We start from the raw sequence: 18,304 nt of genomic DNA on the forward strand, positions 1-18,304 counted from the left end.
AAAGAAACTTGATGACAAAAGGATCACTGTAGTGAAACCTAATTTGACTTTGACACTCCAAGGGCATCTGTTCTGAGATGAAAGGAAGATGATATAACAGCAAAGCCAGAATCCTAAATTTGTTGTTGGTGTCCAGTCAATTCAAGTTGTTTCCCACTCTGTGAATTATGAGCCCCTTTTGGGGTTTACTTGTCAATAACTAAGTGATTTGCCATTTCTTTCATTTGTTCATTTTACACATAAGGTAAATAAAAGTAAATCAGTTTAAGCAACATGCTTGGTTTGTGTGAGACCCGATTTGAAATAAAAAAAAAAAGTTTTCCTGACATTAAGCCAGGCATGATATTCACTGTATCATCTAGCCATGATAGACTCCTAAAACAACTTTGTTAAACATGTAACCATAAAACATTTCCTTTACCAAGTTACTGTTTCAACAGAACAGGGCCAGTCAGATGCTGTATTACTATATTTGTATATCTTGTATTCCCTGAAGAAATGTCAGTTCCTTCAATGCAGTTTTACCTTTTTGCTTTGCAATATCAGAGCCTGCTACAATGGTTGGCATGTAGTAAATCCTTAATAAGTTCTTATTTAAGTTGGTTGATTGTCAATGAGATTCCTTGAAAGAAAATTGTCTTGAAGTTAAAATTAAAATTTTAGTTTTGTCTAGGGTGAGCATTTACAGACTTACTGTTGGGAGGTCAGTGAACCAATATGAATATATTTGCAGATACTAATATTTTGATAGTGTTGATATCCTTAGTCATCTAAAGTATGTAAATGTCAATGTAAATTTTGATGAGTTAATGTTCTACAAATATATCACTAAGTAGGAAAGCAGAGATCTATCCAATTTAAAAATTCAGTCTTAAGTTTCTACATCTGGACCATTCCAATGACAACTAAATCAGATAAAGTATTGCAACCGTTTTCGAAACTTCTAGGAAAAAAACACTAAAAAGAAGACAAAAACAATCAGAACTGACGAAATCAAGTTAAAGTTTATTTTTTATTTCATTTTGAATTTTGTATTCTTATTTTAAGTGTGATAAAGTAGTTATTGAAAAATACTAATCTTTTAAAGTATCACATTCATAGTTTAATTGCAATAAACAAGGACATTATATTATAATTGTTAAATACTCAAAGGAATTGTTGCTGAAGTGGTAATGTTATATTTGAAGTAGCTTTCAAACTCATTTGCAGACCATGTTTGGTCCTTGATTTTAATTTTAAATTTTTTAATATTTTCATTTGTTTTTAGTTTACTTTTTTCCCCTTATTAGTCAATAGTGATCACAAAGTTTTTTGATCTTTGCTTTTGATTACCACTTCAGGTGTGTGGGTGTGAGTGTCTATGAATGTGAATGAGTGTGCTTAAATGCATACACACTTTTACTTTTACCTATCAAAAAAGAAATTGCTTTGGCTCTTATTAATTGTACAACTGGTACCAGGCCATGTCACACTTGATCATTATTTGAGCCTTAATTGACTCAGAGTGCATGTAAATAGCAATTGTTTCTATTTTGGTAGAAGCTCTGAGGGTCTGCCCCTCCCAAAGTAAATCACCCTGCCTGGGTATATTCACATATAAAATGAAATAAGAATGCTGGTAGTGTATTCTTTACAAAGCTACTGAGAAGAAAGATCTTATATTGCAAAAATGTACATTTTCAAATAAGATAAAGAACACATATATTTTGATAAGTGGATACAGTGAAGGGAAAACTTCTGGGCAGGAGATGAAGAAGATAAGGAAAAATAATGACTTATATTTGCATGTTACTTTATGCTTTACAAAGTATTCATTTACTTTTTCAAAATCACTCTACTTGGTTGCTAATTCTTGCTATTGTCTTAATTTAATAGGTCAAGATACTGATGATGAAGGTTAACTGACATAACAACATATAAATAAATGATGCTTGGAGTCCCTACTTGACATTACAGACTCAGCATGAGGGAGCTGATAAAGCTTGGAAGTCAGGAGGACCTGGTTTCAAATCCTACCTCAGATACTTAGTAGTTGTATGACCCTATGCAAATCACCTGTTAGGTGCTTCAATTTCCTCATCTTTAAAATGAGGGGCATGATCTAAGGCCCCTTCCAAAAAAAACACTTTATTTCAAATTCTACCTTCTATATGAAGTGTTTTCTGATCTCCCAGCTTTTAGTGCCCTTATTAATCATCTGTTATGGGTCAGTTAGGCAACTAGGTCACACAGTAGATAGAATACTGGGCTTGGAAATGGGAAGAGTCACTTTTAGGAATTCAAATCCAGTCTCAGATATCCACTAACTGTGGACCCTGAGCAAATCACTTCAGCCTATTTACCTCAGTTTCCTTATCTGTAAAAATGAGTTGGAGCAGGAAATGGCAAACTTTTCCAGGACCCCAATGGGTTTACAAAGAGTGATATATAACTGAAAAATGACTGAACAATAAATAATATGTACCAGGCACTGCATTAGTCTCTGAGGGTACAAATAAAAATATAACATTCAAAGAAGTTGTGTTTTATCAGAAGAGACAATGAAAACAAACAGCAATTTTTTTTAAATGTCAGGTAATTTTTAAAATGAAGGGATTAAAAGCTATTCTAGAAGAAATTTTATATATTTCTTCTAGAATAGCTTTTAATATATATATATATATATAATTGTATCTATATACACATGTGTATATATTTCTAGTTATACATGTAGATGTGCATTTATCTATGTAAGTAAATAGAAATTGATATTTATAGAACTGAAGAAAACTAAATAACATATTGGCAAATACAGAACAGATAGCATTGCTTTATAGACTGTCTTGAAAAGAGCACTAAATTTAGGATCTAACAGAAGACCTATAACTGGAAATCCCAAATATTCCTAATATTACCTGTGACTGAACAAGGAAATCATTTGACTTCTCTAGATATCAGGGTTTTTTTTACATAAAATGAAAACTTTGAACTACATGTTAACTAATAGGCCTTTTAGATTTGACTTTTTAATTAACATAACATTTAATTAACAACATTCTACTCATTGGAGAATTATTAAAAAAAGATAAATATCATGTGGAATGAGCGATCAATTTCTGGGTTTATCAAATTAGGTCCAATCTTTGGAGCCTGTTTCCCTCAAGTCTTTTTTCCTTTTCATATTTTGCCCCATCTAGATTTTCCTCTGGAATTTTCAAAATTTTTTACTCTTGATCTCCATAAGATGGAAGTAGTTGAATTCTCAGGAAAAAAAACTCAAGGAAATAATAGATAAAATATATAGAAGAGAATTCATTTTCCCCTCCAACCCAACCCTAGTCAGGAAGACCTGAACTCAAATCCGGCCTCAGACACTTAATAATTGCCTAGCTGTGTGACCTTGGGCAAGTGACAACCCCATTGCCTTAAATAAATAAAAAAAAACTTTTAAAAAAAGAAGTAACTACCTTCTGGATGAGCCTCAAATTTCCACCCCCTGCATTAAAGTCTTAGAAATCTAGAAAGAAAATATAATTGTGGTTTCTAGAGAAATTTTCCCACTGAGGGACCTAAATGAATAGTCAAGAACAGAGGGTAAGGATTTTGTTCCTTTTGTATCATAATGCATTCTCTTTCTACTTCTCCAGCTCTGAGGACTTGTGCTCCATTCTATATTAGTCCAGCTCAGAATTTCTCTTTTCTATCCCTGGAAGCCTGGGTCAAGAAATACTCTAGAAAATCTCCTCTGCCTGAAACAGTATTTCTGAAAACATGGTCCTCAGATCCCTTAGGGATCCATGAGGTCAAAACTATTTTCATAATAATACTAAGATGCTTTTGGTGTATTAAAATTATTTCTTTTCCAACTATGTAATCAAACTGGGACTGGATTTTATCCATATACTTTAAAGAAAAAAAGTTGTTACAACAGATTTAATGCAGTCAGATGAGAATCTAGCCCTCTTCTATTAAGCCCCATATTAAAGCAAATTTCAGAATTACATACACCAAAGCTATTCTCACTAAATTTTTTGGAAAATTTTTTGATTAAAAAAAATCTATTTTGACTCATACCAGATTTATTACTGCCTTTTAAAAATGAATTAATATTTTAAAATTTATCAGTTTTAATTTCTAATAGGGTAAGTTTTGATAGATATATCCCACATAAACAAAAACTTTTTGGAGTTTGCAGTAGTTTTCAAGAGCCTAAAGGGTATCTGAGATCAAAAAGCTTGAGAACTAATTTTTTTCTAAGAAATCCCTAAATCTCCTCTTTCCAGGAAGCTGGGTTATCTATTTCCATCATCTCCAAGGGTATATGATTAAGGGGTTATGCCCCTGCCTCCAGGAGCCACTTTTAGAGATCATACTCAGTTTTAAAATTCTTGTGCCCTTGCCTCTCTGTAAAATGTCTTTAGGGGCTCCCTCAGGGAAGTTATGAAGATGCACAGACTTTTTCCAACCTCTTTCCTTACCTCTTCTGTCCTTCTGTCTCTCTGTTCCTATCTGATGCAGCCTAGAATATTTATTTTTTATAAACCAGCACAAAGAAATGACTGTAATCTATAACAGCCTGAGTCAAATATGTCAGCCCCAGGTGCTGAGACAGAATAATCGGTGCTGAATGAAGTCTGAATACATCTGTAAATATTCAAGCCAATTAAATGGCTCCTGGTCCTTTTCAGGGAGGTCTCAATGGACATGTTGACACCCTCCAAAAGGGTGATTTCATGAAAGTCCCACACAATTTTTTTATCCTTTTAACTTCAACAATTTATTCTAACCATCCATCTATTTAAATAAAACTGGGTATAAATAAAAATATCAGCTTTAAAAATGCAAATTGAAATTGCTTTAAAAACATTTTCCTCTTAACTTTGACAAGTTTAGACTCCCTAGACAAATTAAATTAGGAACCTTAAACTTTTTTCTAACATTCTGCTAATTGTATTACAATGTATTTCAAAAGAGCTTCATTTATAATTCGTTGTATCTTATTTTATAGTCAGGATGCAAAATGAATCCTTGACACACAATAAGTTTAAGGGTCCATAACAACTTAAGATGTGTCATTTTAAAAAATAATATAATATATATGGAAACTATAACAACCATATAAATTTTGGAATCTAAAATTCCCTCGAACTAGCAGACTTTAGAACACCAGGAAAGTCTGATTTTCGTGTTTTCTACAGTTCTTGCTATACCTGCATTTACAAAATTGCATCTGACATTGAAGTCACCTAATAGTAATATATCATATTGGAAAATGCAGACAGCCTCAAAAAGCTATTGAAACATTCTTTTTTCTTCTTGACGATTTTATTTTAAGGTGACTGCAAGTAAATTGTTTTCTGAAACAGAGTTATCAGCTGGGCAGATTTTCTTCAAATTTTGGGTTTTCTAAAGCTCAATCTAAAGTTTGGTAGCTAAAGTCCCTTTGGGAGAAAGTATAGTCTTTGGTAACAAGATAAAGTCTGTGAAATAAGTTTTTGAATAGATAGGGGCTACCAAAAATATCAAAACACTCTTTTCTAATATTATAGGTATGATTATAATATATTTTTAAAAGGAATCATAAAACACTCTCAATATATAAATGAGTTGAATGTATGGTCTTACTTGGAGGTGTTTAAGTAATGTTGATGCTTAAAATAATTAGCTTAACTCAATAAGATAGGGTGGGGAGGTTTAAAAAATTGCCACTATCTTTCCTCCCTCTCTTTTATTTTAAATCTGTATTTGGATTGTCTGTTAAATAGAATCAGTCTTTGGGTGTCTGCCTCCACCAAGTGGTGATACTAGGATTGTTCTACTGTAGTATTTAAATAATCTGACAGGTTCCTTTCTTTGCTGTCTTTGAGGAGTACTTGTATCTTTCAGTTATTTTAAGTTAAACACCACTAATTACAGAAATTATTTTTTATCCTTATTGCCAGTGGCAATCTTAATATTTTTGAAGGTGATTGTGAACTCTAATATTTTCTTAGAATGTGTATTTTTAGCCACTTCCCAATAACTTAATATATAAACAAACACTAGTTTTCTAGCAGGATTAGAAAGCATGTCTGTCTGATTAATCAAGACAATATATTAAACAATGAAAATACCTAGGACAAGGGACAAACCCCCTTCTAAGTAGAGAGATGTAGGTACCTGCTCTTCTGGATTGTATAGATAGATAGATAGATAGATAGATAGATAGATAGATAGATAGATAGATAGATATAGATATAGATATATATACATATATATGTATATATATGTATACATATATATGCATATATGAAAGAATTCTAGATTTAAGTCTCTATGTTATTCTTCTTCAGGTCTAAGTATCTTATTTTGCATCCCTGTGAGCCATAGTTATCTCTATAGATTTTTTATTGTCCTACTAGTTTCTCTGGGATGGAACAGATCTCCTGAGATCAAGTTCAATATTCTTTCTTCCAAACCAGGTGCCCTTCTGTTTTTTCCCCGTAATACATGCTCATTTACTTGTTTTAGAAATGTATTGGGTTTTATAGGGAAGAAGGTGTAAAGCTCTAAGCTAGGTTTGAACATAGATATTTGAACATAGCTTTTTTCCCTTTGCTTTCTTAATTTCAATATTACTCCTTAGTTTTGGTTTTGAATAGGGGATGATTTATTTTCATTACACATGAAACAGGGTAAAAATATCAACTTCTTGTAAGTTCAGTATATAGAGTATAAGACCTGGAGTCAGGAAATCTTGAGGTCAACTCCATACTCAATTACTAGCTTTGTAATCTTTCTTTGCCTAAGTATTCTCATCTGTCAAGTGAAGATAATAGCACTTACTTTCCAGGATTATGATGAGGATAAAATGATATAATATTTCTAAAGTACATTATAAACTTTAGAGCATTATACAAATGCAATCTATTATATTTGAGTTTGCTTTTTTAAAATCAATTAAAACATGCCTCAAAATTACGTATAAGTTAAAAAGGAGTCTTAATAATGACTAATCTAATAAATGATGAACTCATAAAATATTTATCTCACTTTAGATATACACTTTTTATGTTTGAGACCTTAGAAGATATATAAATATTTATTTCTTTGCTAAGCTTTCAGTTTTCAGACTTAGAAGTACTGCCCTTACATTTTCCTTACCATTAATTTCTTTATGCTCCAGGTTAAATAGAAAAAAAATGAATGTGTACATTATAGATAGAATAAGAAGAAGAATGTTATGCTTAATATCTAGAATGAATATTTAGGTATTGTATTTAGGCTAGTGTACTAGACTTGGAGGGTCTGCAGTTCAATTGCATTCCAAAGTTCTGCACTGGAGTAACTACATTAATGCAAGATAGTATTGCTGAGGAGAGGAAAATCTTTAATCCCTCTACCCCTTACTGAATTCTGAAAGTCACAAGAGAGAAGACAAAGAATGATTCTCTCTCTCAAAAGCTGGATTATTCTTGTATTCTTTCCTGAAATACAATTTTCAACCAACTCTCTTAAAGTTTTCAGAACTGACCTGTTTGTCTTGAGGCCTCAAGTATGTGGCTAATCCTCCAAATTTCCACCAGTTTGATAGAGGGACAGATAGCATGGAGATAGGCACTAAGAGTGTTGATCAAGTCAATTCAATAAGCAATTATTAGCATCTACAATGATTCAGGCTTTGTTCTAAATGCTAGGAATAAAAAGAAAGGAAAAAATAGACCTATCATAGAGCCCACAGTCTAATGGGAGATATAATAGACAAATAACTGTGTGGAAAAAATATAGAGACCATACATTGGAAATAAACTCAGAGGGAAAGCACCAACATTAAAGGGAACTAAGAAAGATTTCTTGCAGAAAGTAGAATTTTAACAAATGTGAAGAAACTCAAGGAAGCCACGAGTCAGTTGAGACAAGGTTTGGAGAACAGAGAGTTAAAGTGAATGGAGGTGGAATAAAATGTTTATATTCTAATACTTTATAGAAAAATTTGTTGGCTTAAAATTGTACAAATTGTTTTATCAAAGTATACTCTATGAGTTAATTTGCATACTATTTCTATAAATTTTATAATTTTCTTATTACCTAACTTTTTTTACAATAATGTAATAATGACTAATAGTTGTAGTCACTTAAGCATAAAATGATGAAATATTAGACAGAACTGGATTTACTGAAATATGACCAAGTCAATGAATAAATATATCACTGACTCAAATTCTGCTAATTTGTCAAATTCACAAAAGGAATTGGAATCAGTTAGCTAAAAGTCAGGAATAGATAAGATTTTGAAGGGACTTCAAATATATTTCAGTGTGACTCAAAAATATATTTGTGTTGTCATATTGCATTCTCAGTTCTTCATCATCCCCACAAGAAGAGTAGAAAATAATTTACTAAGGATTTGTAAAAATTTGTTATTAACATATTTACAGTATTCTACTTTAATAGTTTTTAATTCTATGAAGAAAGGAAATGGAATGTCTGGCATATGTTGTCCCTAATGAAGCCATACTACCATGCTGTAATCACTTTTTAATTATCTAAATGTTCACCACCTTTTCTTCTTTAATGTGTTCTAGAATTTTACTTGGAATAGAAGACAAGCTCAAATGTTTATAATTTCCAGAGTCAATTTGCTTCCCTTTATTGAACATTCAAACGCTTGCCCTTCTCCACTCTTGTACTCCTCTCATTTTCTATAATGTGTCAACTATCAAAAGTATTTGTTAAGCAGCCACATTTGCTAGTTCTTTCCAGACCTGAAGATGTAAGTTCATCTGTGCAAAGAGGTCTTCATTTCATCAAGGGTAGTTTGCTATCCTTTTAACTATCTCCCTACTTATTTGCATATGAAAATAAGTTAATTTTTATTGTTATTGGAAATGTGAACATTTTCTTTTCAGAGAATACAAACAAAATAAGAATAAAGCAGTTCTATCTTTTCTCTATTTAGTCATATTTATCTTCCTTGTGGTGACTTTTGAGTGGTAAAAGGAAACAATTCATATTTCTCATCATCACACTTGTACAAAAAGATTAATCATGTGCTAGGATAAAGAACAATCATGAACATATTTAAAAATAGAAATAATTATTAGTTATTATATTATGAAGTTGAAAACATAACTAACATTTGCTCAACAATATATCTGCTAAATCTTTCCAGATATGAATATATGATTCATAATAAATATAGCCATAAAATAAAATAATAAATAATGTTAATTAATTTATACTTTAATTAGATACATAAATTTAATTCTGTATTACCAATATTAGCATGATTAATTAATAGTAACTAATATTAACAAATACAATAGTAACTAATAAAGGAAATATGAACAAAAGATATGGACTAAAATGTAGACTGTCACAATATTGTAATTGATGAGCCAATCAAAGGAAAATAAATGAAATATTAAATAATAATGTTAAAGATATTCATAACAATGAGGAAACTTGCAATTGATAGGATATTGATAATACTGTCCCTGAAAGGAATATTTATAGATATATTGACTAAAACATAAAAAATCAATAAACCACTCATGCAATTAAAATGACTAAAAAATTTAAAAGTTAGCTTTCATAAGACAAATACAAAAGAAATCTTAGAGATTAACACAAAAATACAGACAATTAGAAACATTAAAGTGGACAAATGAGCAAAGTAAATTTATAGCACAGAAGAAATCAAACAATCAGTTAGAAATTATTGTACATAGTCATACACAATACTAAAAGCTCAAGGAATAGATGGGTGAATGTGAATCAATAAAAATATACGTACACATATATACATATACAAATATACATATATAAAACATCCATATACAAAGTAATAAAATTAAATTAAGGAAGCTATAGTTCAACTACAAAAATAATAGGGACAAAAATGTCTTTTACTAAATTGCTTTATAAAACAAATATAGTCCCTTATATGAAAACTAGAAAACAGAAAATCATAAAAACATCATTCCAAATCATGGATTTCATGCAAAATCTCAAATAAAACTCTTGAGAGGAATATAGAGAGATATATCCAGAATAATAATTCACTAAAGAGAGTGCAACATTGGGAACCACGATTATTTGGTAGATTGTAAAAAGAAGTTTTGAGGAAACACAATATTCATTTCTGTTTAAAAAGAAAAAAACACCTTAAAACATGGGCATGAGAGGATACATAATGGAAAAATACTAGAAATCCTTATAAAAATAATGACAAAACAAGAGCCATTATTTGACAAAGTTATAGAAATGTTATGTGTATATATACATATAAACATATATATATATATAAATAACACAAAGTTACAAAATCAAAGATATGAATATTTCTAATGAAAAGACAAAAATAAGTTTTGATACCATATGCTTTTTTATAGTTTTAAAAATCCAGTGAATCATAAGTTAAACCATTTAAGATAATATTTTCAAGAAGGTTACAAGATATGAGATAAATCCACAAAATTGAATTTCTACACAGTACTCCAGAAATATGGTACTCACAGAAATTACATTCAAATTATATTAAAAAAACAACTTGAAAATGAATAAAATATATATTAGCCTACCAAGTTGTATAGTATGCATAGCTATGTAACTAGCTACAAATATTATAAGATAATTTTAAGAAAAAAAGCATAATTAGCAAGATTCATTGCTCATAATTTATCCACATCAATAATATAAAATTATAATCTTGCCTAAATGAATTTGTCTATTTAATGCTTTGCTAAATTTTAATGTGAATAAAGAAAATCAAAATTTATTTGGAGGAATAGTGATTCCAGAAAGTAATTAAAAACAAGAACAAAAGTGGGGTCAATGCAATGCTGGTCAATCAGTAATCATCAAAATTATTTGGTAATGCTTAAAATAAAACAAAACAAACAAAACAAACAAAAACCACCTGAAAACATGAGAGAGAAAAAATTAGATCAGTCAAAAAAACAGGTGCCAACCAAATCAGTAGATGAGTGTTTGATGACCCCAATAACAAATTATTGGAGAGAGGATTTCTTCTCTTTACAAAAACTGCAAAATCTGTAAATTTAAAGGTTTGACAGAAATTAAATTCTTCTAAAAGCATATCCAATCTACCAAAATGAGTTCCAAAATAATTTGAGCCTTCAGTGTACTATAAAAGATATTTTTATTAAAGATTTTATTTATTTTGAGTTTTACAATTTTCCCTAATCTTACTTCTCTCCCCCCACCCCCCACAGAAGGCAGTTTGTCAGTCTTTAAATTGTTTCCATGTTGTACATTGATCCAAATTGAGTGTGATGAGAGAGAAATCATATCCTTAAGGAAGAAACATAAAGTATAAGAAATAACAAGATCGGACAATAAGATATCAGGTTTTTTTTCTAAATTAAAGGAAATAGTCCTTGGACTTTGTTCAAACTCCATGGTTCTTTATCTGGATACAGATGGTATTCTCCATTGCAGACAGCATAAAATTGTCCCTGATTGTTGCACTGATGGAATGAGCAAGTCTCTCAAGGTTGATCTTTGCCCCCATGTTGCTGTTAGGGTGTACAGTGTTTTTCTGGTTATGCTCATCTCACTCAGCATCAGTTCATGCAAATCTCTCCAATCTTCCCTGAATTCTCATCCCTCCTGGTTTCTAATAGAACAATAATGTTCCATGACATACATATACCACAGTTTGCTAAGCCATTCCCCAACTGAAGGACATTTACTTGATTTCCAATTCTAAAAGATATTATTAAGAAATAAAAAATGAATTAAAAGAAGACCAGAAGGAGACAGATACCTTTCAGTAATATGGCTTTGGAATAATTTTAAACCAAAGAAGGGATTGAGGAGCTCATAACACAACATTTTGATTACACATAATTAAAATAGTTTTTTTTTACTAAAAAGTGATTGATGAAAATAAAATAAGCGAAACTGTGAAATAATTTACATTAGATATCAGATTAAATTTAAAACTTTAAGATAAGAAATGAATTTAAATAAACATATTATTACCCAGAATAAGAGATCAAAAATTCTTTGTAAAGGGATTTATGTATTATAACCATTTGAAAAGAGCAGAACAAATTAAACAACTGAAGTTTATGTTCATACCTTATGAGGTGTCAAAGATGATAAAAAAAAAAGAAATTCAATTTTTAGGTGCTGTGAGAAGAAAGGCATATCAATACATTATTGATGAAGCTTTTAGTATTTCTAATAGTTACCAATAATTATTTTAGACTTTTTAAAAAAAATAACTTTACCTATACATTATAACCCAACAGTCCTATAGCTGAATTTATTATTTATATGAAGAAAATAATAAACATTTTTTTAAAATCCAGAAAATACTCAAAGAAGTGCTTTTTGTATTAGCAGAAAAGTAGAAGCCAAGTAAATGTGTATTAGTTGAGGGATGGATAAAAAAAATTATAAAATATCAGGATGGGGAATTCCTCCCCATTCCTCTCCAATTAGCCAATTACTATTGGTGTCAAGACAAAAGATAGCAATTAAAATGTATTTTATATATATATATATATATATATGTATATGTGGAAATGTGTAAATTAAATGATTTATATTTCATAATGACTGTCAAAAGACAAATTATTATATATTTTTCCTCCCAACAGAAAATCCAATCTGATTTAACAAGCCATGAGATAAGCTTAGAAGAAATGAAGAAACGTAACCAAGGAAAGGATACTGCCAAGAGAGTTCTTACCCAGATTGAAGTAGCACAGGTATGATCCTAGACTTCAGATAAAATCTTAGAATAAAATGAAATATTGAATCTGTCAGCATGGTGGTTGATGTTAGATAAGTGATTTTTGCCTACATAGACAAAATAGTTTAAGAATATGAGCATGGCTTTACAGTAAAGCAATACTACTTTATATCTGATCTATTCTAGGACTAGCTATATTAATAATACAATTAGTAAAAGCTAAAATTTATATAATATTTCAAATATTATTGAGTGCTTTACATATATTGACCCTTTGGAACCTCACAACTATCCCGAGACATAGGAGCTATCTAGAGGCAGGTCCATAGAACCTGGAGTCAGGAAGACCTTAATTCAAAACTGGCCTCATTTACTTATTAAATCTGTGGCCTTAAGCAAATCATTTAAAATTCTGTCTGCCTCAATTTCCTCATCAGTGAAATAGAGATTACAATAGCAGCTACAATCCAGACTTATTGTAAGGGTTAAGTGAGATTATATTTATGAGATCATAGCTAGCTAGGTGATACAGTGGATAAAATGATGGACCTAGAGTTGAGTTCATCTTCATAAGTTCAAATCTGGCCTTAGATACTTATTACCTCTGTGATCCTGAACAATTCAATTAACTCTATTTGCTTCACTTTTCTCATCTGTAAAATAAATTAGAGAAGGAAATGGCAAACCCCTCCCTCCAGTATCTTTGCCAAAAAAATTCCACACAGGGTAATACAGTTAAACAATTTGGAAAAAATGATAATAAAATGTTCATAAAGTGCTCCAATAAGTTTAAAGGATATGAAAATTATATTATTATCATCATTATCATTAGTAACTATTTTACAGATGAAGAAATGACTATTAAGTGACTTTCCCATAGATATGGTTAGTATCTGAGACAAAGCTCAAAACTATGTTTTCCTAAATTCAATTCCATTTCTCAATATGCTGTGCCATGTCATCTTTCTTATATTGATAATTTTAATAAAGTTAAATGATGCAGTTTTATTGCTATGTGTATATAGTTTTATTAAAAGATAAATAAGAAAGAATCCAGGAGATAGTCCTTCTAAATGACTGTTTTACTTTGTAAAAGTAATTTCCCTTCACTGGGTCTATTTTTCCTAATCAATAAAATGAACCAGATATGTCAGATATACTTTAAAATTTCCTCTCACTTCACAGGCTAAGAAGTTTTACTGATTTTAATGCTTATATAGTTTAACATTGGCTTTGGAGCCAGAATACCTGGGAAGGAGTTCCATTAATCTAGGGGTACATTGGAGCCAACTTTAACAAGATTGGATACAAGAGCCTCTTAAATTTTCAGGGTGAACATTTGTACTTCAGAAATCCTCTAGTGGTATAAATCATGGGAAATTTATTGTTTTGTTGAATGTATAAACTTTAGAAGAAATGTTAATAATTTAAATTACTGGGGGCGGCTAGGTGGCACAGTGGATAGAGCACCACCCTTGGAGTCAGGAGTACTGAGTTCAAATTTGGTCTCAGACACGTAATTAATTACCTAGCTGTGTGACCTTGGGTAAGTCACTTAACCCCAGTGCCTTGCGAAAAAAATTTAAATTACATTTAAAAGTATGTATGTGTATGTGTGTGTGTGTATATATATATATATATATATATATATATATATATATATATATATATATATATATATATATATATATATATATATAATTTCTCCCTCATTCCAAGAACCCCATCATTAAACTTTTAAACTTTGTTCAAACACATTCCTACATTAAGAAGTGATCCTACTAAAAGCAGTAATTTTAGACAAATCACTCATCCATGTGACCATTTCTTCATTTTGAAAATAAGAGTTGAGTCATCATCCAGCAAATGTTTATTAATCAAACCACCTAAGTATCTTTGCCCAGAAGACCACAAGTGATGTCACAAAAAAGGTAAAAAAACAAATGAGAAATGACTATACAACTAAAACAAAATAAATCACTGTGCTAGGGTCTAGGTTGATGAGGGGAAAAATAAGTTATTGTATTTGTAAGCTCAATATGAAATTATTCTTTAAACATACGATGTTGTTATTCAGACCTCTCCAGCCCTTCATGATCTCATGAACCATACTGTCCAAAGTGTTTTGCCATTTCCTTTTAAGGTAGATTAAGGTAAACAAAGGTTAAATGAATTGCCCAGGTCACACAACTAGCAAGTATCTGTCTGACACCAGGTCCAGAACTCAATCTACTGAGCCATCTAGCTGCCCCTTGTAAACATATAGCACTATGTAAATGCAAGATTGTAACAATTTTAAGAAGAATATTCAAGAAGAAGGTAAAAAGCAGGTATTTTGCTAAAACAAGCTTAATGACTTTTAAGGTAGCTCCATAAGTTGATAATACTTACAAATAAATGCTTGAACAAGTTTTTTACTTCAGAATATTTCTTATTCATTTACTTTGCCTTTACAGAAAAAATTACAGGATGTTTCTGTGAAGTTCCGCTTATTCCAAAAACCAGCCAATTTTGAGCAGCGTCTAGAGGAAAGTAAGAGAGTGTTAGATGAAGTGAAAATACAATTCCCTATATTGGAAATGAAGAGCATTGAACAGGAAGTACTGCAGTCACAGCTGGATCATTGCATGGTATGTATATCTGGTAAAAGTCAGCAACTTATAAAAAACTCAGAGATGTGTTTGATCATATAAAATATTTTGGGGAAGTCATTATTTGGCGCCTTCATTACATATTTTGCAACAAAAGATTTCAGTGGCTTGTAAGAAATTTTATATCTGTAATTTTGCTGAAATTTTAAGTTCTCTGTCATTTATTAAATACTATAAGTATATATGTGTATATATATATATATATACACATCCCTATATTTGTATATATGTATGCTCTTGAACTCATCCTAGTGTTTACATTTCTCCTTGAACAGCAAAACACAGATCAAAAGAAACTCATGATGAACCATTCAGAAAGGGAACATTTCATTAGTAACACATCTTTAATCATGCCACAAAAATGCCTCACAATATTTTTGACAATAAAAATAAGTTGAGATAAAATTATATCCATATAAGCCAGTTATATACATAGATATGACAGGGCACATCAAAATGTAGAAACTATTCAAGACAATTATCAGCTTAGTCCAGCTTTAGGGAAGTTGTCAAGAATAATAAAAATAAACCAATTGACGTAATCATTATTTACAACTAATATTTTCTTAATATTTTTAAACATTGTAGAGAAATGATGATATGTATGCACTTTGCCTTCAAGACAATTTTATTCAAGAAAAAGGGATGAGGAACAGCATCATTCAAATGTAATAAGCCCTTTCCCCCTTAGGTTGAAATCCATGTGTGCATATTAAGATATTGCAAATTGGTTTAGGTACTGAGTAAAATATCATGTTTTACTAAATTATCCTTTCTGCCATCATTGAACTTATACTCTATTAAAGAATGAGGTACATACATCAGTAATTATAATATGTGATTATTGTAATTCTGAAATATAATTATTATTGAAAGGTGCCAAATCTCATGTTATGTAAAGTTTGAGAGGAGGTTTAATAAAATTTTAATGGCACACAAAACAAATAGGGTTGTTTTTCATTTCTAACAGAAAAAAAATTTTCATTTGTCCACTACTTTTACTTGTTCAGTAGAAAATCTGGGGAATAATTATTGATATTATCAACAAAGTAGGGATTCAGTATACAGGAAGGGTCTCATTGGTGTCATGAAGAAAGTAGTACTTTAGCTGCATAAGAAAATGAGATGGAGAGAAAGAGAGGAATTGTAGCTGCTTCCAAATATCCAGAGATAGAGGCATGAAATATAAGACATAATCAAAGTCCAGAATTTTAATTAATGTGGTAGTTCAGTTAACTTGTCCCATTATCCTAGTAATACTTCAATACTTAAAAAAAGATCTATGATTAAATTGGTGTATATATTCTCTCTGTTTGCAAGTGGCAACTTTCTTTTGCCTTAGTAGACAACTTTATGAATCGCAGTAGTAAAAACAATGATAATCTCCCAATAATCCTCCTTTGGTGATGAACCTCCTCCAAATTAATATAAGTTGGACTCTAAATAATATTTTATCACTAGGAAGGTTTTTGAATCTTTCGCTGCTTAGCAGGACATATCAAAGCTGGCATTTCAGTGGCAGAGAATGTATAACTTAGAATAAGCTCCAAAAAATGAAGAAGTATAAGAATAGAACTTCAGTGGGGAAAAAAAGGGAAAAAGTATTGAATTATCAGCATCATTTACCATCTCTGTAAAAACTATTATGCCAATTTAATGAAAAAAGCCAACCTAATAAATCGATACAAAATAAATATCGAGACCTTCTGAAATATAATGTAAAGGATAGAGAACAGATTGACCTCATTTGACATATTAAACATATGAGTGCACAATCATGTGCATATACATGCACATCTATACATATATAAAATCATTAATAAGTTACTGTTTTCAATCATGAATTATATCTGTCTTTATAAGTTCCAACGTTTGAAAAAAAAATGAAAATGGGTCTCCCTTTCTTGCCAAGGCTGAAAATGAAGGGACTAGTCCTAGGCTAGTTCCTACAAATGATCATCATGGGAGCTTTAACCTATTCCATTTCTTAACAAGGGCTGATTCATCCCTTCTTAGACTGCTTGGTGGACCCTGCTTCTGAGACACCCCATTGATTTAGTTCACATTGACCTACGAACTCCTGAGCTCTAGAGATCTATTAACCTCTACCTTCTCTGTGTACCCCCATTCCCAGCTCAAAGCTAATTTAAAAAACTAAAAACACTGGACTTTACCATTTACACTCTGACAGTTGTTCCTTATGATGGTACAATAGAGATTACCAACACAATGCCTACCCCTGTTATTTTTGCTTCTTTGTTAGCTTTCATTATTTTTCAATTTACATTGTTTGTTGTGTTTCTTGACCTAGAAATTATACAAAAGCCTCAGTGAGGTAAAGTCTGAGGTGGAAAATGTAATAAAAACTGGTCGACAGATTGTGCAGAAACAACAGACAGAAAATCCCAAAGAACTTGATGAAAGATTGACTGCTTTGAAGTTGCATTATAATGAGCTGGGTGCGAAGGTAGGTGCTTTTGAATTTTTTTTTCTTTGGGCTATAACACAAACTACAGCCTTGTCTCTGATTTGTAGAGTATGTTTTGTGATGAGTGATAACAATTATTTGCTTGCTCTCTTATACCTCTGAAATTAATCCATCTATTTTTTCCCCTAAAGAACAATACTTATTGAAAGTTTTATTGAAAACAATCAATATGTTCTGTGAAAGCATTCAAAGTCCATGGTTGTTTTAAATTAATCCTTCTTATAGCCTTATTCATTTTCATTTGCCTTGAAATCTTTTGTTTTAAATTCCTCTAAGAAAACCATCTCTTCTAGTGAAGAATAAAAAAAGGATTTTAAAAAGTGTAGCAAAACGAAGCTACATGTTCAATCCAACATTTTATGAAGCATTCCCAACCCAGTTTTCCACCTCTGCAAGGAAAGAAGAAAGGTATATTATCAAGTCTTTTCTATGAGTTTAAACTTAGTTGTTTTAATTCCACATCATTTGGTTTTAAGTATT

General features: G+C 30.8%; 1 protein-coding gene across 7 annotated transcripts in view; it reads left to right on the forward strand.

Moving 5' to 3' along the window:
• DMD (dystrophin) overlaps positions 1 to 18,304 on the forward strand; it is a 2,282,785-nt gene that overhangs the window by 916,576 nt on the left and 1,347,905 nt on the right. For all 7 annotated transcript variants that reach the window (XM_074220296.1, XM_074220284.1, XM_074220285.1 and 4 more), the window contains 3 exons: positions 12,591 to 12,701; positions 15,142 to 15,315; positions 17,648 to 17,803. In XM_074220296.1, the coding sequence (XP_074076397.1) occupies positions 12,591 to 12,701; positions 15,142 to 15,315; positions 17,648 to 17,803 (441 nt within the window). The remainder of the gene's footprint in view (positions 1 to 12,590; positions 12,702 to 15,141; positions 15,316 to 17,647; positions 17,804 to 18,304) is intronic.

This window comes from Macrotis lagotis, chromosome 1 (assembly GCF_037893015.1).
Source record: "Macrotis lagotis isolate mMagLag1 chromosome 1, bilby.v1.9.chrom.fasta, whole genome shotgun sequence".
In the NCBI taxonomy this organism is placed as follows: Eukaryota; Metazoa; Chordata; class Mammalia; order Peramelemorphia; family Peramelidae; genus Macrotis; species Macrotis lagotis.